General features: G+C 45.2%; 1 protein-coding gene across 3 annotated transcripts in view; it reads left to right on the top strand.

Annotated features, from left to right (window-relative positions):
- Positions 1 to 27500, top strand: part of LOC124953513 (ABC transporter G family member 14) — a 36792-nt gene that overhangs the window by 6510 nt on the left and 2782 nt on the right. Inside the window, exons 3-9 of one of the 3 annotated variants that reach the window (XM_047505032.1) lie at positions 22609 to 22769; positions 23087 to 23256; positions 24977 to 25103; positions 25382 to 25482; positions 25597 to 25852; positions 25949 to 26119; positions 26694 to 26815. In XM_047505032.1, coding sequence (XP_047360988.1) covers positions 22609 to 22769; positions 23087 to 23256; positions 24977 to 25103; positions 25382 to 25482; positions 25597 to 25852; positions 25949 to 26119; positions 26694 to 26815 — 1108 coding nt within the window. The remainder of the gene's footprint in view (positions 1 to 22608; positions 22770 to 23086; positions 23257 to 24976; positions 25104 to 25381; positions 25483 to 25596; positions 25853 to 25948; positions 26120 to 26693; positions 26816 to 27500) is intronic. The other 2 variants (XM_047505033.1, XM_047505034.1) reach the window with 2 other exon arrangements.

Here is a 27500-nt window from a genome sequence, read left to right as displayed (position 1 = left end):
CACAGAGTCAGCACGCAGCCAGCACGGAGCCAGCACGGAGCTTGCTGGCAGGCATTCCCTTCTTCCTAAATCAGTCAGAGCACACGAACGTTGGAATGCAAATGCCTCCTTCCTTTCGCTTCGAACGTTCGGCGCGAGGTTAGCCTTCCACTTTTAGAATTTTCAAAAACAAAAGAGAGTCTAGTTTTAAGCGAATAAAGAACGGGGAGGAAGAGGGATGACCGCGTATGCAAATCTCATCCTTGACTCGAGAAATGCAAGTACATATACATAACGTGTATACTCCCCGTTAGCGGAGACTAACATTGGGACGGAACAACGACCGGTATTCCATCCTATCGTTCTTCCTCTCGGACGGAAAACTTTCTCCCTCGTTCGCTATTACCTCTTTCGGCGTTGCTCTTCTCTTCTCTCGGAAAGTGACCAAAGGACGGTGGAACATTGAAAATAAATTTTAACGATTCGACGAAGGAAATATTTGTCAATTTTATAGGGAATGACTACGTGTAAGAAAATATACGGGTAAGACTGATATCGCGTATGCTATTATTGCTTACGCTATAAATAAATATGCATAACTATATTATTATAGGTAGATACACGTATATAGATATATAATATCTGGACGAGTACGTCGTAGCGGTGAGTTCTTCGTTATCGTTCCTGTGCCGTCCCAGTTTCTTCGCTTCGATACGCGCAACGCGATGCTTTTGAATGCACGAGCCGCCTCGGCGTGTCGTCGTCCTCGTCACGCATACACAGGCAGGCACGCGTGCACGCTGCACAGTGCACGCAAGCCATAGACGCCACTCATTGTCAGACGCGATTCCTTAGTCCCGGCGTCGTTGCTCTCGGGCGTTGCATCGACGGGAGCAGCATGTTCAACGATTTTCTTCTTTTTCCTCTTGGATATATCCAAGAGCGAAGCTCTTCTTGAAATAAAGATGGATCGTCGCGAATCCTTTTCTCATCCTCGGCGAGCATTACGTTCATCGACGTTTTCAAAGGCTTTAGAAAGGAAAGAAACGAGAAGAAACGAGAGAACGGATAGCCAAGAGTTTCAGTTAAATTGGGGACATAGTTCCTTTCTAGCTGCTTATTACTATGCGACGGTAGCGCGGTTAGTCATCGCCAGATGTTGTCGCGTCGCAAATAAATAGCGAGCCGCCAGCGAACTTCTTCTTCCTCCTTCTTGTCTCTCTTAGTTTTATTCATTTTTCGCATTCCCCTAGTATGTTGTTTAGTTTTATCACGGTCACGTCACTTCTGTCATTTATAGAAGAAACGTATCCCCTATATAAAGGATGAAAAAGTAGATATTATCGAGTAAGAGGGTAACAGATCTTGTTCTTGTTAGTTCGATATAGTCTCGGAATCTGAAGTTCCGTGACTGTATCGAATTCCCTTTCGAAGAAACTCCTTGCGAAGCTCCGCGTTAATGTTCCTAACTAAGCTCCGATCTACGTGAATCGCAAACGAAAGTGAATTTTAGTCGCGTTTAGCAAGGTTCTAGTCTCTCCCATTTAATATTCAGATTGGAGAACGTACTTAAGTTATTAAAAAGGGGCGAGAGACGAGGGAGAGATGGGGTGGTAGCAAGGGGTAAAGCGATAAAATTCAATGGCCCCGACGCGCCGCTTGATAAGACGAGCAATATACACATCTACAATCACGGTGATTATCGAGTCGTTACCACTACGTCGCGCACTGACCTTTAGCGCGCGGGGGTCAATTCTCCTCGTCTCTTCGGCCGTGTCACGTACGAACGTAGTCATTTTCTCATGATGCGCTGCAATCGACGCGCCTGCCTCGGTTTCGTCACGCTTTCGCGCCAAGTCCCCGACAACTACGAGATTAACATTGTAAAAAAGGCTTTACAATTACGTGCTTCGAGGAACGTAAGAAGGACAATTTTACTCCGTTGACCGCGTTAAAAAATTTGTCATTTTATGGCGAACAGACAGAACAGATATCTCGGAGTGAATGGCGAATTAATCTCGCAAATTCTCTCGAAAATATTTCAACTTGAAAATATTGAAAATATTAAAATATTTAATATAGATTATATTTAGATTTTCACTCTCACTCTCAGCCATGTCTCTTTTATCGTATTGAGATGATCGTTGAGACGAACGAAGGGATTATAGGAAGGACCAAAAGTGGAAACGGCTAAAAGTATCGAGGACGAAATCGAAAGAGTGCGAGTGTGTTGCGATCGTGCACGTTGTAACGAGAAGGAGGGCCGCTCGCCGACAGGACGATGTTGGAAAGAGAAAAGGAGTAAAAGAAAGAGAGAAGGACGAGAGAGAAAGAGAGAAGAGAGAGAGAGAGAGAGAGAGAGAGACGGAGTCGGGAGATCATTGAACTCTCGAGCGGCAATGTGAGCGTGTGCGTGCGCGGCTGCTGCTGCACCGAGCGTCGTCAAAGTATACTTCGTGTGCCTTCGTGGAGGGAGAGAAAGAAGGTGAACGAAAGGAGGAGGCGAGTGCGAGAGAGAGAGAGAGAGAGAGAGAGAGAGAGAGAGAGAGGAGTATAAGGCCAGGCCAGTCAGTAACGATGTCATTAGTTTAGTCAGTCAGCGAGTCAACGAGTATGGTCTTTCGCGAGCGTTTCGAGCGCGCTGGGCCCCTGCGGTCTCGACTTTTTACCGGTCCTGCCTGCCATACTTGAAAATTTGATGAGTATGCTCTCTCCCTGCTTGTCTCTGTCCCTACTGGTCTTCAAAATTTCATCCATAACAAGTTTCATTGGGATCTTCATTTTTTGACGTCTTCTCTAATTTCCTCTCATATTCTCTTCATATGTAATATCGTAAATGTATAAAATTCGGGATAAATCTTATAAAAGATCGAGATCTTTTCGAGATGCAATACTCTCGAAATGAGAAAAAGTCAGAGGGGTTGGGGGAGGGGGGGGGGAGAAAAGAATTGGCAGTCGGGCGAGTGTGCAATGGCGCGTCAACTGCAGTGCACTGCACTATGCACTGTACTATGCACTGCACCGCACCGAACGGCGAGACTCGTCGGCGGGAGAAGTGGGGAGCCGAATCGGACGCGAGTGGAGCGGTTGCGCGTGTGGGTGAGACCGTGCACGTTCTTGCCAGTGCTTTATACACGGCCCGCGGGTCAATGACTTTCCGAGAGCGCATAGTTTGCGCGTACGCTCGAGTGGGATCGTATGCGCGCGTCACTGCTCTTTCTCTCTTTCTCTCTCTCTCGCTCTCTCTCTCTCTCTCTCTCTCTCTCTCTCTCTCTCTCTCTCTCTCTTTCTTTCTTTCTCTCTAGCTCTCTCGATCGTGCGTTTCTATGCGCGAACGCGATATCACGTATACCTATGTATGCATGTATATACATACATACATACGTATCGTTTCTACAGTAGGTATACGTACTTTTTAAATGCGCCTAGATATAACAACGATGGATATCTTTGAAACTGAAACGGCACGTAGATCAGTATATTATATTCCGCGATTTATATCTTAGAAATAGAGATTCTCGCAAAAGTTTCGTAAGCCCTCGAATTAAGAACTCGGGCGTGCTTGTTAAAGAATCTCCGATGGGATAAAGAAGCGCGATCGTTGCGATCTTATGTAATATTCTTTTTCTTTCTGTCTTATAGAGTTAAACGACGAAAGAGAAAGAGAGACAATAATCGATTAAGGCAAAGTTTTCTTCCTTCTATGAAAAATCATAGATATTTCGATCGATTCGAATGCGTTCCGATTCGACGAAAAGTGCCGCGCCTTAATGAACGTTACCTCGAAAATATTCTACATAAGGTTACTGACCCAAAGCTTGTTGGACGCTAAGCGACGCGTTTCACGATCTAACAGTCACGCTGATATTACTGTTAGACGATCGTACAAGACTTTCGTTGGTTGAGTAAAGCTGGATAAACGTGAGATCGAACGAAAATAGAATCGATGTTCGTTCGATAAAGGGAATAATCGGCAATCTCGTAATCGTGAATGATTTCGAAGGATACGACGTTTTAAGGTTACGACTTAAAAAAAAAGAAAAAAAAAAAAACGTTTAGGGAGGAATGAGTCTTGGGAGTAGAAAGAAATACTCGAGTATGGACACGTATGCGTGTAAGTACCTACGTTTGTACTTGGCGCGGCACGAAAGGAGCGACATCGATCGAAGAGCTACTTTCACCAAGGGTGAATGCCTTTCGACTTTATTCTCGCCTTTATTCGCCTTCCTGGCCTTTCGAGAAGATGAAAAGAGTGGCGCTTGGCGGCGTTATATAGAGCGCGTTACCATCGCCGATTACCGCGCTCGCTTCGACTCTCTCGATTCTTCGAGTCTCGAAGAGAAGCAAAACCTGTTGCTTCTTAATGGCTCCTCGAGGAGAGCCGGTGGTGCGTTGTCCTCCGACGACGGTTGATTTTTCTACGCGAGAAGAACGCGACCCGATCGTTTTCCTTTTCCTTCTCTCTCTCTCTCTCTCTCTCTCTCTCTCTCACTCTCTCTCTCTCTTTCCCGCCGAAGAGACATCAGTTTTCTCATTCTTTCCAATTGGCCATTCGTTCGCTCTCCTCGTTGCATCGATATACGCGCTAAAATTGTCCTTCTCCGATCCGGCACTGTCTGTCCTTAAACATCGCGCCGCGATGCCTTTTTTTTTTTTTTTTTTTTTTTTTTATTATTATTATCTCACCGGCCGTGTCCGTCAAGGAGAGATTCCCTTATCGAGCCATATAAGATCGATACGGGATCAAAATGACAAAAGCGACAATCACCCACGTGCTCTTTCACGAATACATTTTCGATAGATTTGAGATAATTTGCGAATCGTATCATGAGTGGTAGTTAAAGCTAACTTTTTTTTTTGATCTTTTATCCCTTCGGACAAGACATCGTTACTGTCCCTCGAGTAATAACGAGAGTAATCGGATCTTGCTAAGCTCTCTCCCTCGATGGTCCGTCCAACTAACGGATTCTCGATGATTCTTACGTCGACCTTCGGAGTCATGGCCGGAAGCGATACGGCTGTCCGAAAGAGTAGCCGTATCCCGTTTTGTCTCGGACTTTCGTTTCGTCGTCTGACCTTCGCCTACGTCGGTCCACGATGTGAGAGAAGGAGTATACGCGTGCCACGAATAGACGAATAGTAACGTTACGATCGATCGTGAGATCGGACACGTATCGTATTTCGCGCGTTTATATAGATCACACTTAAATGCTCATACTTTTCCATCTTACTCTTAATACTTAGTTAGAAGCAAAGAGACATGTGAGAGCGGGGGCGGGGGTGGGGGTGGGGGGAGTAAAGGAGGCGCCTGCTATCTTAGCTTCTTTCGGTTCGGTTCGGTTCGCTTCGTTTCGCCAAGAGAGAGTCCTTGACTTTTGGAATGCGGACCACTGAGAGAGCTCTCCAGGTACGTCCAGATAGCTCCCGACGAATGAACGCACACGTGCAAACATCTCTTGCACTCTCTCGATCGTTTTCGCTCGCTCGGTTTCTCTTACTAACCGAACGATAAAGGGACTCGGTGCTAAACGATCCGGTACTTTATCCTGCACCTGCCCTTCGTTTCTCATAACGAACGACAAATTTTTCAAATCTTCTTCCACTTTCTAATTCTCTTGGAGTAATAAGTATAACGAAAAGATAAGAGGATATATTTATTTCGTACAAATTCGTACATCGCTCGTTTTCTCTTTGGAATAAAAGAGAGAAACGGGCGCGTTGCTACGTTCGCAGCGACATTGACGAGATCTCAAGGTCCAAGTTTTGTCTCGAGACTAGCTACGGCCGAATGAGCGAGCGAATAAGAGAGAAAAAGAGAGAGAGAGAGAGAGAGAGAGTGAGATTTCCGACGAAATATCGAATATTTTTTATGAAGACCGCCTAGTGGCCACGTCATCGCTCGTTTCAGAGCGAAGAGAGACGCGCAGGGCACGCGCGAACGAGCGAACGAGCGACCTTGCGTTTGCTTTGCATATACATGATGTGGCTTTGGGCATGGTCGCGCGGGACGCAACCTTGGCGGGAGCATAAAACGAAGGAAGGCACCGTGAGACAGGAGAAGAGAGAAGAGAGAGAGAGGAGGGAGATGGTGACGCCGCTGGATGGATGGATGGGTGCTCAGCAAACGAGGGAAAGGGAGAGAGAGAGAGAGAGAGCGAGAGAGAGAGAGAGAGAGAGAGAGAGAGAAGAGCTACGTCACGCCACTTTCGGTTTTATCGGCGTATATCCGGTCGACTCTGCGATTTCCTCGCGAGTAACGTCTCTCGAGAATACGTTCCTTCTTTTTTCATCGATGGAGAGGAAGCTCTGTAATCGGCTAAGGTGAACCAAACATGGTTTTCTTTCAATCTTTTATCTCTTATCATTAGCAATAATTTAATATCTCTTGTACGTCCTCCTAAGTTCTCTACACGCGGAAGACCTTTTTCCGCGGACGGTGAACTCGGACAGGGAATCGATACATCGAGACACAGCATATACCCGCGTCGCTTGCTTCGAGGTATGCACATTTCTTGTTGCGGTCGATTAACGTCACTAACAATTACGATCGAATAGCCTGATTATCAATGCGACCAGAAATCCTGTTTATCGATGTAACTTACTATCCGCGTAGATCGTCTTACTATACGCATGACGCGAATCCCGATTGATCGGCTTAGTCGTGTCAATGACTTTTCCTATAGCTCTTTGTTCCATTATAATATATCGTTCGAGAAGTTGGCACAGTCGAAAGATTTTTCGCCTGACAGACGTAGGAGGTGGAGGAGAAGGTGGATCGTTTCGCTAACTTGAGAATCCGTTGGCCGGAATTGATAGCAACGTTTGCGACTGGACTCTGCTGAGACGCAAGCAGGTGCCCGAAACCGAGACCGAAAGTGAGAATTTTAGCGCCTATCAAGGTTGCCGAAACGCAGCCTCGGACAAATAAGCTTGACGCTCTTGCCATTGACATTCGAGGCGAAGCGACGAGAAAGAGAGAAAGGGTGAATGGATGTATATCGATTTGGGCTGGCCTTGAACGAGAAAAACCAACTAGCGATTCCTCTTTATCTCTATCTCAATCTCTACCTCGCTCTCGCTCTCTTGGTATTGCATCTTTTTTCAAAACAGCAACAGCACAGCGGACACATTGAGAGATGAAGGAGGTAGAGAGGGAAAGGCGAAGGAGGACCGGTAAGAAAGTCGCGGCTTGTTTTTCGGCCGTTGCTGTTCGCCGCCGTTACAGCCACCGCCACCGCCATCGCCACCACCACCGCCACTGACACCGCCACCGCCGCCGCCACCGCCGCCGCCGCCGCCGCCGCCGCTCGAGAATAAGCATCGTAAAGATCGAAATTGCTTCTTGGAACGTTTCGACTCGCCAGATGAATCTCTTAAAATATACTCGAAATTCCACGTCCGTCCAATATTTGCACGCTCTCGCAAAAAGTACGCGCGGTCGAACGGATTCGCGTTGCTTGTTGCAGTAGCGTCTTTGAATTCTTCAGCTTCGTCTTGAGCCTCCTTCTTTCGTCGAGTTAAAATTTTATTGAAAAAGATTGAGATTAGATGTCTAAGCAACACCCTCGTAGCACGAAAAAGCGTGCATAGGATAGTCAACTTTTTTTTTCGAAGGTGGAGAGAATGGCAGCTTGTTTTCGTGGGAGAGGAGAGAGTGAAAAGGTCGATTAGGACCGAGGAGGAGGATCGGCAGGCTAAAAATATTTGAACGAGCGACAAAGTTTCGCGTTCGGCTGTAAAACCAGGACAATGGCTGCTGCGAAACGAAAACGGGCTTTACACCTTTTTTTCTCCCTTTTATTTTTTTTTCTTTTTTTTTTTTTTTTTTTTTCTTTTTTTTTTTTTTTTTTTTTTTTTTTTTTTTTTTTTTTTTTTAAGCAAACGAACGTTTATCGACACACTCTGACAACAACGTCTCGATAATTAATCGTTGTAAGATCTTTAAAATATGAAACAATGAAAAATATCTTTTATTTTTTCTCGATTATTTCGTTTATTCCTTCGACCTATTTCCGAATAAAAATTCTATTCCAGCAATGAAGAGAGCAGCGTGCATCCTAACGGATGATCCCAGCAACAGCGTGGGAAAGTCGTGTGCGTTCGAACGCGACGGAGAAAAACCAGATGCAACTCCCTTTTTACTTTTAAAGCCACTTTCGCCGTCTCCCGATGTCGATGATCCTGATCGCGGTTACCGGCACGACCTACTCGTACTACGATACGAGAAACGTGCTCCCTCCGTGGTTCGACGTTTCTCTCGTGTCTCTTTCTTTCTTTCTTTTTTTTTTTTCTGTTACTTTTATCTTTAATTATCATCGAACTTTGATTAATTTTGATGGTAAGTGATTACGTAACGACAATTTTTTATTTCTTTTTCAAAAAGTGTTCGAGCATTAGTCCAGAACGCTGCCAAGTTTACGCAAAGTCAGCCATACCTCTCTCTCTTTCTCAGATCATTCGAACGTATCGCTTTCCTCTCGTCGTTTTCCTTTTTCTCGTTGGACGTCGTTGAACGTTCAGCTGTCGTTGATGGTTTGCGCGGGTGCCGCCACATCGTGGGCGCGGGAGCGGCCGTTCCAACGAGTCAGTGACGAAGAATTAATTGCGCCAAAGTCCTTGGCGTTCTTCATGGACGCGCAACCGGGCGATCCTCCTCTTTGTTCGTCTTCGTACCTTCGATCTTCGTCTCTTGAGAGCAGAGGACAGGAGGATATCGATATGCGAGGTGCGTGCGAGCGTGTGTGGATGCATCGGGTGCAAGAATATGCACTCTCTCTCTCTCTCTCTCTCTCTCTCTCTCTCTCTCTCTTATCCCAACTTCTCCCTAAGCCAAGTTCAAGTTTTTCGGACGAATGGTCTTAACCTCTATATGCGATCGAATCTTAATGTAAAAAGTTTTACGTTCGAGCCTTTAAAAATGGAGGATTTGAAAAAAATTGCAAGTCGATAAAGATCGAACTCATTTAGCACGAACGTCTAGGCGAACTGATCGTTCTCAAAGACGACGGTATTCGCTCTGACTAAAGCAGGAACGGGACGGAACTTTTGTCTCAGATCCACAAAAGCGAACAAGTCGTGCGGACTCATCGTTTCCCATATTCGTATATTCTTATTCGCTTTCCTTATCTGACTTACGCTTTTTTTATGTTACCTGCTTCGAGTCCTTCAAATCTCGAGTTTATCGTGAATCGAAAACGAAGGTGTTTCGTGAGACGCGACCCAGACAAGCTCTTTCCCTCGTCTTGCCTTCTCTTTTCTTTCTACTATATTATAGTCGTTGCTTTTTGTCCAACGAAAAAACTTTTATGGTCCTATATCTTTTATGTTTCCTAATCTTGAAGTTTAAACTCCGAAAAATCCTCGCTGGAATAGTAGACATAAAAGTCTCGGATCGAATGCCCCGTCGTTTCTTATACGTATACATGTATATATTTCTCTCTCACGAACTCGATCGCACAAACTAATTGGGAGAACAGTAGAATCCGAGTGGAATAAATTTTGTCGATTAATGGAACGGCCGGTTCCTCTTTAACTCGTCATCCACGATTTACAAGGTCGAATCGATTGCACTTAACGATCGGTCATAGAAAATGCATTTCGTATTTCTGTATAATCAAGTAAAAAGGTATAAAATTTTGACGAAGAAGATACCCGTTTTAATTCGACCTCGAGTTTATTTCGATCGATGATCTATGCGATGTCTTCTCGGCGACCGATACTCCGAAAAGGATTCCGCGTACTTCCGCGGAGAATCCATCTTCATTGATTCCTACTGTCAGTAGAAAATTCCCCGCGAATAGGAGGGAAGTTAGCGGACGAGAGCTAGTACTTTTTAGTAGCGACTTTGCGTCGCGCGTACCGCGAAATGTGGGACGCGAGAGCTCGGCACTAGTCCGAGTTATTCAGATTAATTGTCTTTTAACGTCGTCCATGCACCGACGGTGGACGGTGCTGGTGGCATTCGAGCTTATGCGAGCCATTCCTGACATTGCCAGTTACGATGTCGACGTTAACGACGAGCTAGAGCGTCTAAACAAACCAATCTCTCTCCCCCTTTCTGCCTCCCCCTTCTCTCTCTCCCCCCCCCTCTCTCTCTCTCTCTCTCCCTGCATCTATCTATTTATCTTCCGTCGTTAATTTTCATTCTTTGAAAATGGCCGCTGTATTGCGCAAAGCATTTATTGAAAATACATTAAGATGTTGCTTCTTCGATGATGACCAGTGTAGAGAATGAGAAAGGCGACGATGAACGCAAATAGCAAATGCGCATCTAAACGAAAAAGGAATCTTTTACTAGAAAGGAAAGGGTTCTAAAGCACGTGGCCTGCTCGGGATATTTCACGCAGGAAGCTCGTGGACGATCGTACGCAGCCGGAACTTGATTGTCCTTTCACCTCGGTGTAATATCGTGACGAAGGTACATGACTAGTGAAGTAGCATTGCTCAAACACGGGGGGAGAGAAGAGACGAACGGGTCTACTACTAGTACTGCTTCTGTTGCTGTACCGAAGGTGGAAAGAGTAGAAGAGAGGTGGAGGGCGTTGGTAGGATTTATAAAGATTTGTAGGGACAGGTTTCTACTACCCACGAGTAACCAAGCAGGGCCGTTGCATCTTCGTGACACGAAGAAAAGAGAATCCATAGGCGACACGGGCGATCTACGAGGATGCTACTTTAGATCTTTCTCTTCTCCTTCGTCGAGGTGCTGTACACCTACGCGCGCACACGCACGCTCTCTCTCTCTCTCTCTCTCTCTCTCTCTCTCTCTCTCTCTCTCTCTCTTTTCCTCCTTCCTTCTACCTTCCTACGTAAATCCTGCCCGGCTAACACACTGCCACACTAACGATCATCGCGCCGTTCTTGCCTCCTAACGGTATATCGGTACGCTCCTATCGAGCTCTTTCGGTTACGTCGAAACCTCGATAAAACACGTACTAGAAAAAGAGAAAAAGAGAAAATAGATATTTTTCTCTACAAGTCGATTTTATTCCTTTTTATCAATGCTTGATTCTCTTTTAATAGCGCATCGGAAAATAATACATTTTTGCTATAGATATTGCAGAATTTTATCGATCGTTAACGATAGATGATAGATTTGATATATTATCGAAATTTTGTCACAGTCTCGTTGAGGTTTGCGTTGCCCAACGTACGTCATAAACGCGTGTCGCGAAACGAGTTGCCTGCAGGCCGTTGCTCCGTGCGCGCTAGCGTGCGTGCATGCGTGCATACGTGCGTGCATGCGTGCGTGCCTGCGTGAGTGAGTGAATGCGTGAGTGAGTGCGTGCGTTGTGCGCGCGCGCGAGTCGCGAAGAGTACTTTCACACGGAGGTGAACAACACGAGACGGTATCCAGGCCAGGGGTGGCCAACCACTCCCGCTTAACCTAAGATAACGATGGCTCTTGGAGCGTTTCTCTTTCTCTCCTTCTCTCTGTCTCTCTCTCTCTCTCTCTCTCTCTCTCTCTCTCTCTCTGTATCTCCCTTTCTTTCTCTTTCTCTTTATCTCTCTCTTTTTCTCTCGTAATTATACTGATTATTTTCTTACCGTCTATAATTATGTTTTTCTACCGATCGTCAATGATTCTTATGAATGCAAATATAGAAAAGATGTATTCGTTCCAATGAAACGTATAAAGTTTCTTGCATCCAAAATTTTGGACAAAGCGAGGTCGTTGCACCTTTTGCAACGTGGCGGCCGTTGAGCGAATTCGAGAGATCGAAGGGGTTTTCGCGCACGCGGAGAGGGTGAAGGGTGGTGGGTAGAGGCAAAGGTTGATGCCCGGGCTCACTTCCTAGGCTGGCCGTCTGTATCGACCGGATAGCGTCGGGACGCGCGCCGGTTCTATACCTCGACGCGAATGTACGCTCTCGTTACGCGTTACCTTGCATCTCCACCCCTTTCTACATCCCTTCTACATCCCTTCTATGTTCTTTCCATATTCATCCCTGCTTTCCTCTTCTCTCTAGCTCTCTCTCTCTCTCTCTCTCTCTCTCTCTCTCTCTCTCTCCTATTTTCGTTCCTTCCTTTACTCAAGCAAAGCAGAGTTGGCTCCACGTTGAATCAAAATTACATATCTTATAAGCATGACATCTTCGATCTTCCTTTTGCATTTAATATTAAAGATATTCGAATCTAGGAAAATGTCTGCCTAGTCTAGCGATTAAAAGCAATGTTATTTGAAATTCGCTTTGGTTTTTTTTTTCTTTCTTTTGTTCAAGTTAATTTAACATACAGCATGGTCGAACGTTATCGTTCGAAAAAATATCTTGCCTTTGAAAGATCGGCAAAGGTTTCGCCGGCTCGAATCGTTTTGATCGCCTCGACTGGCCGACTTTTTACTCGGCTAACCGCATTGTCGTGGTCATCCGGTAAGACTGCTTTCGTTAAATTACCGTATTTGCCGGTAATGCTGCACGCTCGTGGCAGCTTATTATTAAGAAACGAACGTTTCTCGCCGGCTGTGAATTCGTTCTCACGCGAGCCGACTTGCTGAACGCTTTTTCGTTGCAAACTGCTAATAACTTGACTCTCTCTCTCTCTCTCTCTCTCTCTCTCGTTCTCCCTTTCTATCCATCTTTCTAGCCCTGCATCCGAACTTTCTCGAAAATACGTTCGTACGTTCATAAACCTTTAATCATTTCTCTTCATACATATTTACTTATTATGGACAAACAACTGTACTCGTGTCTACATATCTTTTTTATTTTAAAGTAAAATCTATTAACTGACCTGGTATCGTATTATTTTTAATACCACTTTATTCTTTTTACCGTAGTAACGATCTAACTAAAAATGACGTAACGGTAAGCGCGTAAGCGAGTGCATTAGCGTTTTAGAGAAACGACGACAACGACGACAACGACGACAACGACGACGACGACGACGACGACGACGACGACGACGACGACGACGACGACGAAGACGACATCGCTCTCCTTTAAAATACAGGCGCGTCTTCGTATTTACATATATTTACATGTTAAACGGTTGTACCGAGTACTTACGTACGATGAACGAAGCGCGTTCGAAAGCTTTCAGATGGGTGATGGATAAATAGATAAATAGATAGATAGAGCTTAGCTAGACCGGTAGGCCAGTGCTCTCGTGATTGTTGAAATCGTGCAAATAGGGAAATAAGATATAATAAATGTCAAGTTGCGAAATGTAATGAAAGAATAAAACTCAAAGGAGCGTAAGAGCATAAGTAGTAAAAAGATAAGAAAAAAGGAGAAAAAGAGAGATTGCTGCAACGTGTGTTTGCAATGTTTTTTATACCTTTAAACGGTATGAACTAGTTACTCGCATCATCGTCGTAGATTTTCGATCGGCTTGCATATTTGGATTTGGAAGCTTAATTATCCGGTAGAAGGAACGCGAGCGGCAACGCCCTTAAGTAACGTTGAAACTTGTAATTAACCGTCGTGGTTAAGAACGCCGTTAAATTAGAATATCTCTCTCTCTCTCTCTCTCTCTCTCTCTTTCTCGTTCTCGCTCTCTACGTTGGCGATTCGATGGTAATGAGGCACGCTTGCGGCGGCGCATTGCACAATTTATAATAGTTAGAATGGAGGAGCTCTCGGAACGGATGTAGGAGCGCTTCGATGAAACGTAGCCAGTTTCGAGTTTCCCTCTTTAAAGCGGAACGTAATCGCGAAAGAACGTGGATACGCGTAAATAAGCGCGCCGACCTCGATTCCTATCGATAGGGTTTTGATTTACTTTTTTATTTTATTTTTTTTTTTTTTTCTTTTTTTTTTCCCGTTTTTTTTCTTTTTTCTTTTCTTTTCTTTTCTACTCCTTTACTATATTATTTTCATCGGCAATACATATTATTCCCAATGACAGGGATCATTCTCGATCGTCATTATTTTAGCCGAGAAAAGAAATTGTTAGAAATTCTTTTGTATGGGGTGAAATCGAGTTGTAGGAGAGGAGTTGAGAGCTGCTGAGGCTACCGGGGTGGCGTCGAGCGGACGAGCGAACGGATGAGCGAGCCAGAGGCGACGGAGGAGGAGGACGGAAGCTGGAGGGAGGTCCGGATGCGTGAAAGATAGAGGGAGAGGGCGATGGTACCGAGGGATGGTGGGTTCAGGTGTTGCCTCGTGTGTGCTCTAGTAGAGGCGAGCGTGCGCGTTCGCGCGCGCGCGCGCGCGCTCACACACCCGTCGAGGGCTCGAGGACGGCGGCAAAGAGAGAAGAAAGGTCGCTGAACTCGGGGTCGACAGCCGCACTACGATCCGCGTCGTGACGCACGGTGACGCGCCGAACGACGCGCCGAACGACGCCGGACGAGTATCTATCCACCCCCGATCTCTATTCTCCTTCCCTTCGATTCGATTACCCTCGAGAGGGAAACGATAGATTTACCTCTTAAATTTCAATCTTTCTTTAACTACTTTCGTAAGACTGGTCCTCTAAGACTAATCCTAATCGAGTGACATCGTCCCAATGATCGAGTATCTGGGAAATATATTTCAAAAAGGGAGTTTCTAAATGTATCTAAAAATAACGGTATTATTGAGGAAAAAGATAAAAAGTATCGTAGGACGTTGCTTTTAATCACTAGCTGGAATAGGCTAGTAGCTACTCGCAGGAGCCTCGCGAGTAGACATTTATTGACCGTCGATATAACGAGACGCGTTATCCGTGTGCCAGTTTATCGCTCCTAAACGTATTATAGCCGAGGCAGTGGCGCGAGGAGAAGTCCGGGGTCTTTGAACTCTCCCGACGACTCTCCTCCGTCTCCTATCTATCTGCTCGACTTTCAGGAGTCGCCAACCGCTCGGTGCACCGCGTACCGTCCCTCCTCCCATTTTCCCTCCCCATTCTGTGCCTCCTTTTACTCCATCAGCTTCCTCGTTAGCCTCGCATTCTCCTCGTCAATTTTTTACATTCCGATGCCGATACTCTGCCCTCTTTGTCTTTCTTCCTGATAACATCGGGTATCGACGATTTGATAGACGGTTTCATCGACGGGGACTCGAGGCACCTTTTTTCTTTCTCTTTTCTCTTTTTCCTTTTTTTTTCCTTTTTTTTTTCCTTTTTTTTCCTTTTTTTTTATTTTCTTTTCTTAATCAAAGGAAACAGGCCGAAGGATCGATCGATCCTCGAGAACGGAAGGAAAGGGAGCGGAAAGCGGGGGTGCATGTAGTTACGCAGCTAATGTGCAGCAGGTTGCTTGCGCGACACCAAACACGCACGATATTCCTTCGAACCGGCGAGAGTTAAACGTTGCGAGAGAGGATCGGATGTGCACTGGCCAGTTAAAATGTGGGGCAGTGCTGCGGCTAACGTTCGTCCTTGGTATTCGTACAACCGGCCAGTGTGAGCGTGCGTATGCGTTCGACTCGTAACTGGACGTGCAACGTTCCAAATCGATCGACGGGAGAACGAAGGTGTCTTCCCAAGTGTTCCTTTATTATCATCATCATTTTTATTTTTTCTTCTGATTGAAGAATATAATTTAAAATGTATATCTTAAATATAAGAATCGTTTGTTAACTCGCTCGACTCGTCGTTCCTTACGTAGATTTTAACGATCCCATTTCTTAAACTCTAAAGATCAGCTTCGCTGAGATATGAAACATTAGGAAATCTTTAACTAATCGCTACTGTAGCCACGTGGTCTAATCTAGTGTCTACCGGCGTTTATCGTCGCCAACGTCGTCGTCGTCGTCGTCGTCGTCGTCGTCGTCGTCGTCGTCGTCGTCGTCGTCTTTGCCATCGAGTAAGTTCGTATCGCACTAAGAGGTTTCCTCATAAGGATGTCAAGGCCACGACCCAATGGGAGGTCGTTGCCGTCGTCTTGTCTTCGTTTCTTTCCCAATCGAATTTGTCTTTTCTCGATTTTGTACATTTTAATCGAGAATGACGAGAGGAGAGAGGGCACGATTAATACTCTCTCTCTCTCTCTCTCTCTCTCTCTCTCTTTCTTTCTCTCGCTCTCTCTCTCTCTCTCTATCTCTGTGTGTCTCTCTTTTTCTTTTCGTTTGTAGACCGTGCCGACACTGTGCCGCGTTGCTGGCAAATTAGCGCGGTTTCGTTCAATTTATAACGACGTTGGAACGAGCCGCGGCATTTCTAGCTCGTGGCAGCTGGAATTTCAAGATCCGTTTCCACCGTGCATCTAACGGGCCGAACGGAGAGATTCATAATGCACCGTTGCAAAATAGATTATTGCACTCTGTACGATCCTCATACGAGCTCGAGTTAGAAGTAAGTACGTGTGTAAAGTGAAAGTAACATTCTAGACACGTGATGCGGTGTCGCGCCACGCTTGCTACTGAAAAAAGTCGCGCGTGCGTGTAGTTTATCTCTTTCTCTTTCTTGTATTAACATCTTGCTTCCTACGTCTCCGTAACTTGCACGTAATATCTTTTCTTCGATCTTTTCTTCATAATTCGAATCGAATTTGATTAATAAGTAATAATGTTAAAAAAAAAATAAAAGAAAATTATCGTAGTAAAGATCGCGGACATTCCAGAAAAAAGACTTTTGCGTCGACATACAGGTCGGAAGGGTGCATAAGCTCGAAAGGGCTCGAAAGGGCTCGAAAGGGCGTTAAAAGAAAGCGAAGAAGGGAAAGAAGAAGGCCCTTTCTTGTTGAGAGAATGAGAGAGAGAGAGAGAGAGAGAGAGAGAGAGAGAGAGAACAAGAGAGATGGGGAAAATAGAGGGGGAGAATCGTTGACGACCTCCGAGGGGGAGGCCAGAGAAGTCGGAGGTGGGAGCTGCGGCGACGGCAACGGCGGCGGCGGCAGCGGCGGCGGCAGTAGCGGCGGCGGCGACGAGGTCGATGCACCCGTAATCTCGCTGAAATGCACTTGGGTGCAAGCGGCGAAGCGCTGCTATCGCCGTTATGCGAGCCCTACCGCGCCAGAAATAGGGTTGTTCGCATAAATATCGACAGCGAAAGCGACGTGTCCTCTGGCTCTTTTTCTTCTTATATTTATTCTCACCGGAGAGAGAGAGAGAGAGAGAGAGAGAGAGAGAGGACCTACTTGTAATATCGATTTTATTATCTCTTATATACATATTGTGCATTTATATATATATATATATATATATATATATATATATATATATATATTACTCATTTCTTATTTTATTATTAACGTAATAAAATAGTATTTACGTGCCACCTTTTATCATGTCGATATTTCCTAGGAGAAAAATGCACAAACAACAGTTATCATCGATCCCTACGTTTCGTATCTTGGTATTGGTGCATAAATCGTCGCATTCCAGATAAGAGGAGCGCCTTTCTCGCTTCCGCCTCGATCCTATTCGTCTGACTCGTAAATACCGTTTCTACTAGCAATGATCCACTTTGCCCTTTATTTAAGTTTTCTCGTGGCATCAAAAGAGGTATCCAGGCTGCACCGACGCCCACACTGAGTCGCGAGGAAATGCGCGAGGAGGAGATGTGAGGGGAATGTTTTCTGGGCCGAAAAATTGTCGGAAAGAGAAAGAGCCGTTCACTTCCGCGTGACCTGCAGCACAGGAGGCGGTGTAGCGGTAGCACCGTTGCCAGCAACCTACCTACCTACCTATCTACCTACCTACCTACCTACCTACCTATCTATCTACCTACCTATCTACCTACCTATCTACCTACCTACCTACCTACCTACCTACCTACCTACCTACCTACCTACCTACCTACCTATCTATCTCTAGCGATTCCGAAAGAACAGCCGGTTCGGCCCCCAGGCTTCCGGCTAGCTTTTTCGCCCTGAAAACGTCACCGATCGTCGAAGCCCGCTCGGGGCGTGACCGGTTCTCCATTTTCTCCCTCTCTCTTTTCCTCCTTCTTTCCCAAGAGATATCATATCCGTGAACGCTCCCGATCTCGAGGTACGAGAGAGTAGACAAGCACGATTATCCCACCTATCGATTTGGTAGCCTTTTCTGTATTCATAGCTAAATGAATCGGGTCGGATGTATAGCACTTAGGAAATCTTACTTGTTCTTATTCTTTTTTGTTTCTTTTCCTTTTTTTATTGTTTATTTTTTTGTTCTTTTTTTTTGGTTTTTTTTTTTTTTCTTAAAAAAAAAGAAAAAAAAAAAAAGAAGAAGAAAAAAGACTCTGCCGAAGACTTTTCCTCGCTCGTCGATCTCACCTTGGCGATCGATTCGCTTCTTGGCGTCGTAGCGAAGCGAAGAAACGCGTGACATCCGTGAATTCGTGATCAACTAGGCGCGGTTTCCGGCGAGTTGCCTTCATTAACGATTAATTGCATCCTTCGAGGCAGGTGCATTCGAGAGAACCAAGTACGACTATTGCCGTTTTCTTTGTCCTTTCCCGAGATAATCTCTCGTTGTCGAAGAAAAGATATTCTTACGTCGATGGACCACAATAGCGGCGATTCTTTCTCCCTAGTATCGATTTTCTTTTTCTTCGAGCAGAAACTTTATGCTCGAATATAAACACTTTTTTAACGTCAATTATTCAAGTGAGAGAGAGTGCAAAGTGCACCGCTAAATGTATGATCTACCAGCACAAATCTCTCGTATGGTTTGCTAGAGCGAAGGAGAAATCGTTGAAAATTGGGCCAGTCGGTCGATCGGAGCGACGAATGATCTCCTAACGGCGTACCGTTTTAATCGTAAAATCATATTCACGAAGAAAGAATCATCGTTAATCGACGAAAAACGGACATTACTTATCGTTAATAGTTTTCTCTCTTGCTCTCTTTTTCTTTCCCGATGTTTTTCACTTAGAAGTCGATTAAATTCATGGTAGCCCTCATGACGATGGCAAGAAGCATCGAAGGTTCGAAGAAACGACTGTTCCCGTTAAATCGACGTCTTCCTATGGCGCCACCCACATTTTATCCCCACAGCTCTCTCTCTCCCTCTTTCTCTCTTTCTCTCTCTCTCTCTCTCTCTCTCTCTCTTTCTCTTTCTCTTTTTATCAGTCTTTCTATCCTGCCGCATACTCTCGACGCAATCACAGTCCGGCGATATCGCCGCTGAGAGTTCGTTTTCTCGATCGACGCCACGAGAAAGTGACTCTCTGTTTATATACATATGTATACATATGCATGCGTGTGCGAATATACATATATATATATATATATATATATATATATATATATATATATATGTATATGTATATATAAATGCAGAAAGAGAGAGAGAGAGAGAGAGAGAGAGAGAGCATGTGCATGTAGCTGTCCGTCTATATATACATATATACGCGCATATACGGCACGAGGTCAACGGCACGTTGAAAAACAAGCGAGCGACTCTCGACGTATACGACCGTACGGCTCGCTCGAATATACATACACGGGAGACGTTTAAAGCTTGACCAACTACGAAAGGAGACGGTAAAATCGCTAAGGTGAAGATTTTTTGTTATACGAAAGGTGGTACAAGTTTGAAACTTTGTAGAAATTTGGAAATAAATGATTAATTCGTCATTGATCATGATCCTCGGGTCCGTTTGTAAAAATATAAAAGGTGTGTTAATGAATAAAAGATGCTATCAACGAGAAGGTAAAGGGAGAGACATCGTAAAATCGAGAGAGAGGAGTAGGGCAAAAAGGGCGTAAAGGATTGCTGATCGTTCGGCATCTCGAAGCGTAGGAAAGCGATAAAATACGAGCGTTGAGATCGATAGAGCGTCGCGAACCAAGCCGAGCTGACTCGAGTTGAGTCGAGTCGGGTCGAGTTGAATCGAGTCGAGTCGAGTCGAGTCGATCTAGCCTCTTCTCTCGTTCTCCTAACGAAACGATAGAGCTCGCTCGCAATCAAGGATCTCGACCCTTTACCCGAGGCTGCTTACGAGCGCGTATAAATCAATTCATCGACCTAACGACGCGAGTTTCTCGCTTCGATTCGCGCAGAGAGGTCGAGCGGTCCAATCGCGAACGAGCCGACTCCTACGAGCAAGAGAGATACGTCGAAGCTCGTCATCCTTCGAGAGACAAGCGAGTGATTTCTTACCACTAAAACTCGACTCGTTCCCCTTCTAGCTATGTTGGTACCCCTCGCACCCGTCGCTATAAACCGTATCGCTTTCCTCGCCAAACGACGCCCTCTCTTTCTATACCCATCTACCTATCCATGTATCTCTCCACATTCTTTGTTTTTCTCGCCAGAGAAAGAGAGAGAGAGAGAGAGAGATTTAACTCTCAAGACATACGACCTAATACCCGGCTCGTGATAAAATACTATCGGCTTATGCAAATGTTTTTATTTTCTTAAATATATACGCTAAAGGCTAAAGAAAATCCAGAATGACAAAAAGTAGAAAATTTCCAGAATAGATGAAGACGTGCTTTCCCTTTCGTTTGGGTAAAGTGTCGCGGGGGTGCGATCGTAATGACGCTCGTCGTCGGCTCTTACTTGAACGTTGAGCCACATCCTATTAGATATACATGCATACGTATATGCGCGGCTGTGTCACGGGTCATCGGCCCTCGGATATTCTTGGCAATTCTCTCTCTCTCTCTCTCTCTCTCTCTCTCACTCTCTACTCTATCCCTCCTTCTAACAGGCCTCTTCTCCTTTTTTCCTTCTCCCTCTCGGATAGCACACGAGCCCTCCGACTACTCGTTCGCTTCCCTCGGAGGGGTCAGCCCTTCTCCCCTCTTCCTCTTACCTCACTCGAATTCGCGCTCCAGAGCATCCCAACGAGACTCTTCTTTCCACTCTCCGACTCCTCTCGAGCCGATCTCCGATCGACTTTGCGTTCGTTGCACCGAGTTACTTGGATATCGAGCCACGAGCTCTCCTTCCGCTTTCACTTTTTACGAGTCTTCTCCTATTGATAATAATTGAAGGCTTCCGTTGCCTCTTTTCTCTTTCACACGATACGCTCAAAGTTTGTCTCAAAGTTGAACGATCGTAGAGTGTAGGCAATAGGTCGGCTTTAATAATTCTTACGTCATGAACGGCGCCAGCGAGTAGAGCGATCTAGTTTGTGTACATACGTAAAGTGATTTAATATCTATGCGAAATAAGTACATCGAGTACCCTCCTCTACTCGTAGATGGACGTAGGCAGATCAGATAGGCAGTACCTATCGGTGTCCGATGATGCGTCATCGTTGTTTTCTCATGCATTGCAACGAGCTCATCTATACTAAGATACATTAGTGTCAAAATTGTCTGTCTTCTGGCGTCTACGTATCAAGAGATCACACGAAAATCGGAGATGTATATTTCTTTCTTTTTTCTCTCCCTCTCTCTCTCTCTCTCTCTCTCCCTCTCTCTCTCTCTCTCTCTTTTTCTTTTCTTTTTCTCCTCCGAAACCACATTGTGCCGTCTCACTTCGACTTAAAGATATTACGATACGGTAAAGCCGACCACAAAATAGAAGTCGATGGACCGTTTGGCAAGCTCAAACCGCAAGGATAAAATTCGACCGACTGTTTATCCGGTATAGTCTTGCCGTAGTCGACGGTAAGAGGGACCGTACGGTACAAACACGACCGCAAATGGTCCCCGCATCTCCTTCTTTCCGCACATCGTCCACCATCCTTCATCTTTTATAATTTTGACCGTCTCCCTTTTAATTGGATTTCAAATATCTTTAATTTCTTGTTTTTGTTTTTTTTTTATTTTTCCCCCGTAGAAACGTAATTCGGCCGATTGAAAGAATAAATTCGATTCTCTCTTTTTGATCTTAGGGCACGCGCGAACAATATTTCAAGAGACGCGAGAATCTCCTCTCGAGGAAGGAGAGGAAACCCGTTTCTTCGTCTCCTTTCCTTTCCACGACGAAACAAAGTTCTTCTCGAACGACGAGTACCAACCATATAATTCCGATATTTCGGTCGATTTCGTGGGCCGAATATTCGAAAGCGATGAGATTGAATTACAGTGTAATTCCGTGCGTCTGTAACCAAAGCAAGGGTTTAAATCTTGATTCTCGTCTCTGCAATAAAGTGCCGGTGCTTGCGCCTGCATGAAATAGCTCCGACGAGACGTCACTCTTATTACGAAGGCTGTTGTTCGTCGAGCGTTCGAGGCGACTCGCGCCTCGCCTCCTGTAAATGGCATTAAGGCCCACGTGTCGGCCCCGTTTCGTTCGTCGCCACCGATCCTACGACAATCTCCAACTTTTATTCGACTCGACTGATTTCCTTTACAACATTAATAATTCCGTCCGTTTCATATGCTCTTTCTCAATACCGATTCTTATAATCCTATAGTGTATAGCGTACACGTATGCATGTACGAATGAATTGTTCCTTTTATATAAATAGCATTTAGTCCTTTGCCGTTCATTCGGCTTTTGTAATGTAACATCGATAACTTTGTAAAAAATTCCTCTTCCTTATCTCTTCTTTCGACTCGACACGATTATCTTTTTTTCTTGTTTTTTTTTTTTCTTTTTTTTTCTTTTTTTTTTTTTTTTTTTTTTCTTTTTTTGATACGTATATCAAACTATTACATATATATGTATATAAAAAGCCAAGCGTCGTCGAGGCAAGATGATGAGCGTCAACAAGCAGATCTTATTTTTGCGAATCGCGTTTCGTTTGTTCTCAGAAGTAGCTTTATCGGTCATTATCATATCCTTCGGTGTCATTCCAGTACCGTAGTTCATCCGATACAGTTCTCGACGCAACTACGATTCTACTAATGGATTCTCCGTTCTATTATCGTTGCAGAGTGGAAAGCTCGACCCTGCAGTTGGTCTGCCCGTTGGATTCTCGTCCGGTGCAGCTAATCTTTAGAGGACTGCAGGTGGTCAAGGAGAAACGGGCGCTTCTTCGAGATGTTTCGGGAGTCGTCAAGCCGGGCGAGCTCTTAGCCGTCATGGGCCCTTCAGGTATTTATCATCTCCCTTCGTCCTAACGAACCTATTCGAAAGCGAGTTCTTCTCGAAGAGGACCAAATTCAGCTTTGAGATTATCTTCGCCCTTCTCCCCCTCCTCCTTCTCAACCCTCCCCCCCCCCCCGCCACCCCGATGACTTTGCGAGAACGTTAGTTTCGTTAATTAATTGACGGCGAAAGAAAAAAAGAAAAAAGAAAAGAAAAAAAGAAAAAGGCCGTTTCGATTTCGCTTAGCTCGAAAAGTATTTATCGTTCTTATCGATGCTTCAGACCATTACAAGCCATTAACGATGATGAAATTTTGTGCAAAGGATGCGGGAAAACGACTTTGTTGAATTGCCTCTCCGGAAGGGTCAGTCTGGACGGCGGAGAGATTTGGTTGAATCGCGAGAGGCTCACGAAAAGATGGCGTCGTAGGATTTGTTACGTACAACAACAAGACGTTTTCTTTCCTGATCTCACGTTACGACAAACCTTGGAGGTAAGTCACCGACTGCGTCGTCTTCGACGAATAATATTAAGAGTAAGGGAAAGATAAAGGATTTCTAGCCTTTAAAGGTTGTAGTAACAGTGACGACTACTCGGGTCATTACATTACTTGCACGAACAAAGTGTAAAGAAGTGTCTATTCGCGCGGGCGCGCATGCGTGCGTGCGTGCCTGCGTGTGTGATTTTCTTGGAAAAAGTTTCTAGCAGGTTACATTTCGATGGCTAAACGTCCAAACGACTGCGTTACATTTAATAGATAAGAGAATCGAGAGGGTGAGGAGTCGTCTCTAATCGAAAGATGGAATAACCAAAAGATAATACGAAGGAAAAAGGGACGATCGTACGATTGCTCGATAATGGTCAGACTTAAGAGACCGAGAAACCAAGCTCCGAGTTGCGTCGTGTTTTCTTGTTTTCCACGAAAACTGGCCACTGCTCTTGGCAACTTTATTGTATACGCCTTTCACTCGGAATTTATCAAGTCCCACGCTGAAAAGTGGGCGCGAATTAGGAGAACACCGTATTCGCGCCTACGTATCGCTCCTATCTCGCGAGACTCGACGTCGTCGAAAAGACCGTCGTCGGGCTGAAAGCCAGCGCAACCCTCTCGTCCTCCCTTTCCCTCTCGTGGAAAATTTAATACCACCTCGTTGAGCCGCTAATTGAATGCGATGACGCGTGCGATACGATCTCTCTCTCTCTCTCTCTCTCTCGTAAGAATTCAAGAATATTTTGCGTCTAAATGCATCCTCGATTCGATGGATCTTTTCTCATGCGTAATCAAGAACGCCGACCATCTTTTCTTCTTCCCTTCCAAATAGAAAAACCTGACAAATTCGTAGATTATCGTTAACGTCGCAGGTAGGAGGAGTCTTTGGGCGCTTAGACGACTCCGACTCCGTTAGGAGAGAGCCCATGCTGCGTGAACGAACAAGCGAGAGAGGATAGTAGACGGAGGCGGCCCGGGGGCGGCTCTCACGATGACGTCATAACTCGGTCAGTGAACCGCTGGCGGCGCGACGGCAGCACCGCACCGCACCGCACCGCACAGCAGCACGCGTCTTACGTCTTTCGAAAACAGTCGGCGCCGTCTAACGCGTTCGCCTCTTTCGAGCATGTATATCACGCGTATATCACCCTAGATACGATAGAAATCGAACTACTACTGGTTCTTCCTTCCTTCCTTCCTTCCTTCCTTCCTTCCTTCCTTCCAAAATTACGAAGAACGAAAGCACGTAGACGCGTTTGAAAGTTCTTTCTTTAGCTTTCTTTCTTCTTTTTTCTTTTCTTTTCTTCTCCTCTAGAAATTCGTCTACGTGCCTCTTTTCTTCTCTCTCGGATACGCTTTGATATGGCAAAAGGTAGGAGGTAAACATCGTCGACGACGGCACTTTCTCTCTCCGTATAACGGGTCGAGTCTCGCATCGCATTCGATCGTGCGATTACATTTCCTCTCTGCCCCCTCCCCTCCTATCCTAGCCGCTTCCCCTCCTTGCGTCTCCCCCTGGGTAGCGTCTCCTCGAGCAACTTGGAAAAATAGCACGAGTATCGCGAAAGGGAAATTGTAAGGAACGGTTTATGCTAACGTTTAATGTCCACGGATGCGTAAACGAGGGCACGGGGCTTTTAAATGCGGCAACGGCAGGAGAGACGAAACGGAAGAGATATTAATACGTTACCGACGAATGAAATCGATCGTTTGCGATTTTCAGTACCAGGCGAGGCTGAGACTTCCGGACACGCTGACACACTCGCAGAAGATGCAGTGCGTCGACCATATCATCGAGGTTCTCGACCTCGCGGCCTGCCAAGATACCAGTGAGTATCAACGAGGAAAATGTAAGCCGATCGAAAGAAAATAGTCGATATAATAGTTTATATAAGACGTCATTTTTTTCACGATATTTTCCGATTCGATCCGGACATATTTCTTCGCTGAGAAGGGAAACTTTTGCTATCTGAGTGAAGCATTGATCCAATACATTCCTTATTTCTCTCTCTCTCTCTCTCTCTCTCTCTCTCTCTCTCTCTCTCTCTCTCTCTCTATCTATCTATCTATCTATCTATCCATCTATGTATCTATCTATCTATCTATCTATCTATCTATCTATCTGTAGTTATCGGCGATTATACGAAGCGAGGACTATCCGGCGGTGAAAAAAAGCGAACGAGCATAGCCTGCGAACTACTCACGAATCCGTCCTTGATGCTACTCGACGTAAGTATAATGTTTTCCATGGGGAAATCGATAAAAGATATTTTTTTGAAAATGGAATATATTCGAGTCATTAGGAATTTTCTAGAGATATTTAGGATGCGATACGTTTCGTAGGAACCAACGAGCGGCTTGGACTCGCACTCCGCGCAGGCTCTGATCTCACGTCTTAAAAAGTACGCCGAGCAAGAGGGCAAGAGTATCGTCGTGACCGTGCATCAGCCGAGTTCACGGATGTTTCATAGCTTCAGTAAACTTCTATTGCTAAGCCGTGGGCAGGTCGCCTATTATGGCTCAACGGCGAACATCGGCAGGTTCTTTTCGACGATCGGATTGACTCTTTTGCCTCATTACAATCCAGCAGACTTTATACGTGAGTAAGAATGATCGAAGGCGTCTCGAATTGCTATCGTATTGCAATGTAATTGCAGACGAATTGCAATCGTGACGCAATCGTTTCTCCTTTCAGTCGAGCAAATAAAGGGCCCGGAGGAAGTACGAGAACGCATAGTTGCTGCAGCTCGAGCGGCGAGACAGGGACCCGACTGTCCGCCGGAACTTCGTCCGGACTATAATCCCAGCCAACATCCGCTCTGCGACCATCTCATCCATTATCACGAACATCACATCGGGCACAACGGTATTACGCAGTATGCGCACCACTACAACTTACTCTCCCTTTCTGTCCTAGCAAATTGTACCGACAAACTTTAACAACGTTTAACAACGGAGAATGCTAATCTTACATTCTCGGATAAGACGCGTCCACGTTGCCAACTTTCGATCATGAATGCGCGTCATTGTAGTCGGCTATCGGTAAGAATACTTTCCTCGCCCCCTCCTCCTCCTCCTCCTCCTCCTCCTCCTCCTCCTCCTCCTCCTCCTCCTCCGCCTTCTTCATCTTCCCGCACACATACACTCTTGGACTATCGATCAACGACAGTCGTTTATAAATGAACTCGAATGCACGATATTTTTCATCACGACGGCAAATGTGTCTTTGATCTCCGTGACTTGGAATAATCAAAGGTCGGCTTCGTTTCGTATTCCTCGGAATATACTTTAACATTTTTTCACATTTTAAGGATCGACGGAAGAGTAGACGATTCTTACCGATAGTTTTAATATATTCTTAATTCGTCGAAAGGAGATATCGTTGATTAAGAATTAGAAATCAAATTCTTTTGGGAAATTAATTAGGAAATAATTTGTAGGAAAGGAAGACGAAGGAGGCACCTTATGGCTGGACACGCAGAGTCATGCCAGCAGCAGCGCAAATTCCGCGGACGACGATTATTCCTGGCAGTGGCCAACCAGTTTCTGGTCGCAATTCAAAGTTAGTATGTTTAATGAAACGAAATTTGTGAAAAAGAAAAAAGAATAAGGCAATTTGCATTTTATCATCATTTTCGTTAAACACATTTACGTCGACGAGATAAGTAAATCTTTACGATAGATCTTTCTGTCGTACGTTCGTTCGTTCGTTCGTTCGTTCGTTCGTTCGTTCGTTCGTTCGTTCGTTCGTTCGTTTTTAATTTAAAACTAAATACAAAAGCTGACCAAGCGACACAACTGTGTGCGTGTAAGCGCGAATCAGGGCTCTGTAAATCACAGAGAAGAGCGAAAAGCGTGCACGCGTAACTTGGCGCGAAAGGGAGCTGGCCGAACAGAAAGGGGAACTAGGTCGCGTTTACGCGATTCACCATATCCGGATAATTACTACGAGCGCAGTATGCCCCTCTCCCTTCGTAATGGCGCTTCGTAATGGCGCTTCGTACAAACGCGCGTATGCACTCGCTTCACTTTTCCCTTCTTCTTCTTCTTCTTCTCTCTTAGCATCGATAAATCGAAACTCTCGATATCGATAAACACAAAAAGGGGGTTGAGTTATCTCGTTAAATAAATCCTTCGTGTATTTGCAAAACGGTCGAACAAGTCATTATCTATCTTTTTGAGAGATCGTATTCCTTCTCTTCTCGTCTCTTTCCCCACCCTTCCCCCTCGCGCGCGCGCTCTCTCTC

The sequence above is a fragment of the Vespa velutina genome, chromosome 12 (assembly GCF_912470025.1).
Source record: "Vespa velutina chromosome 12, iVesVel2.1, whole genome shotgun sequence".
NCBI lineage: Eukaryota > Metazoa > Arthropoda > Insecta > Hymenoptera > Vespidae > Vespa > Vespa velutina.
The sequence above is the reverse complement of the archived record's forward strand: the minus strand, read 5'-3'. Positions and strand labels throughout refer to the sequence as shown.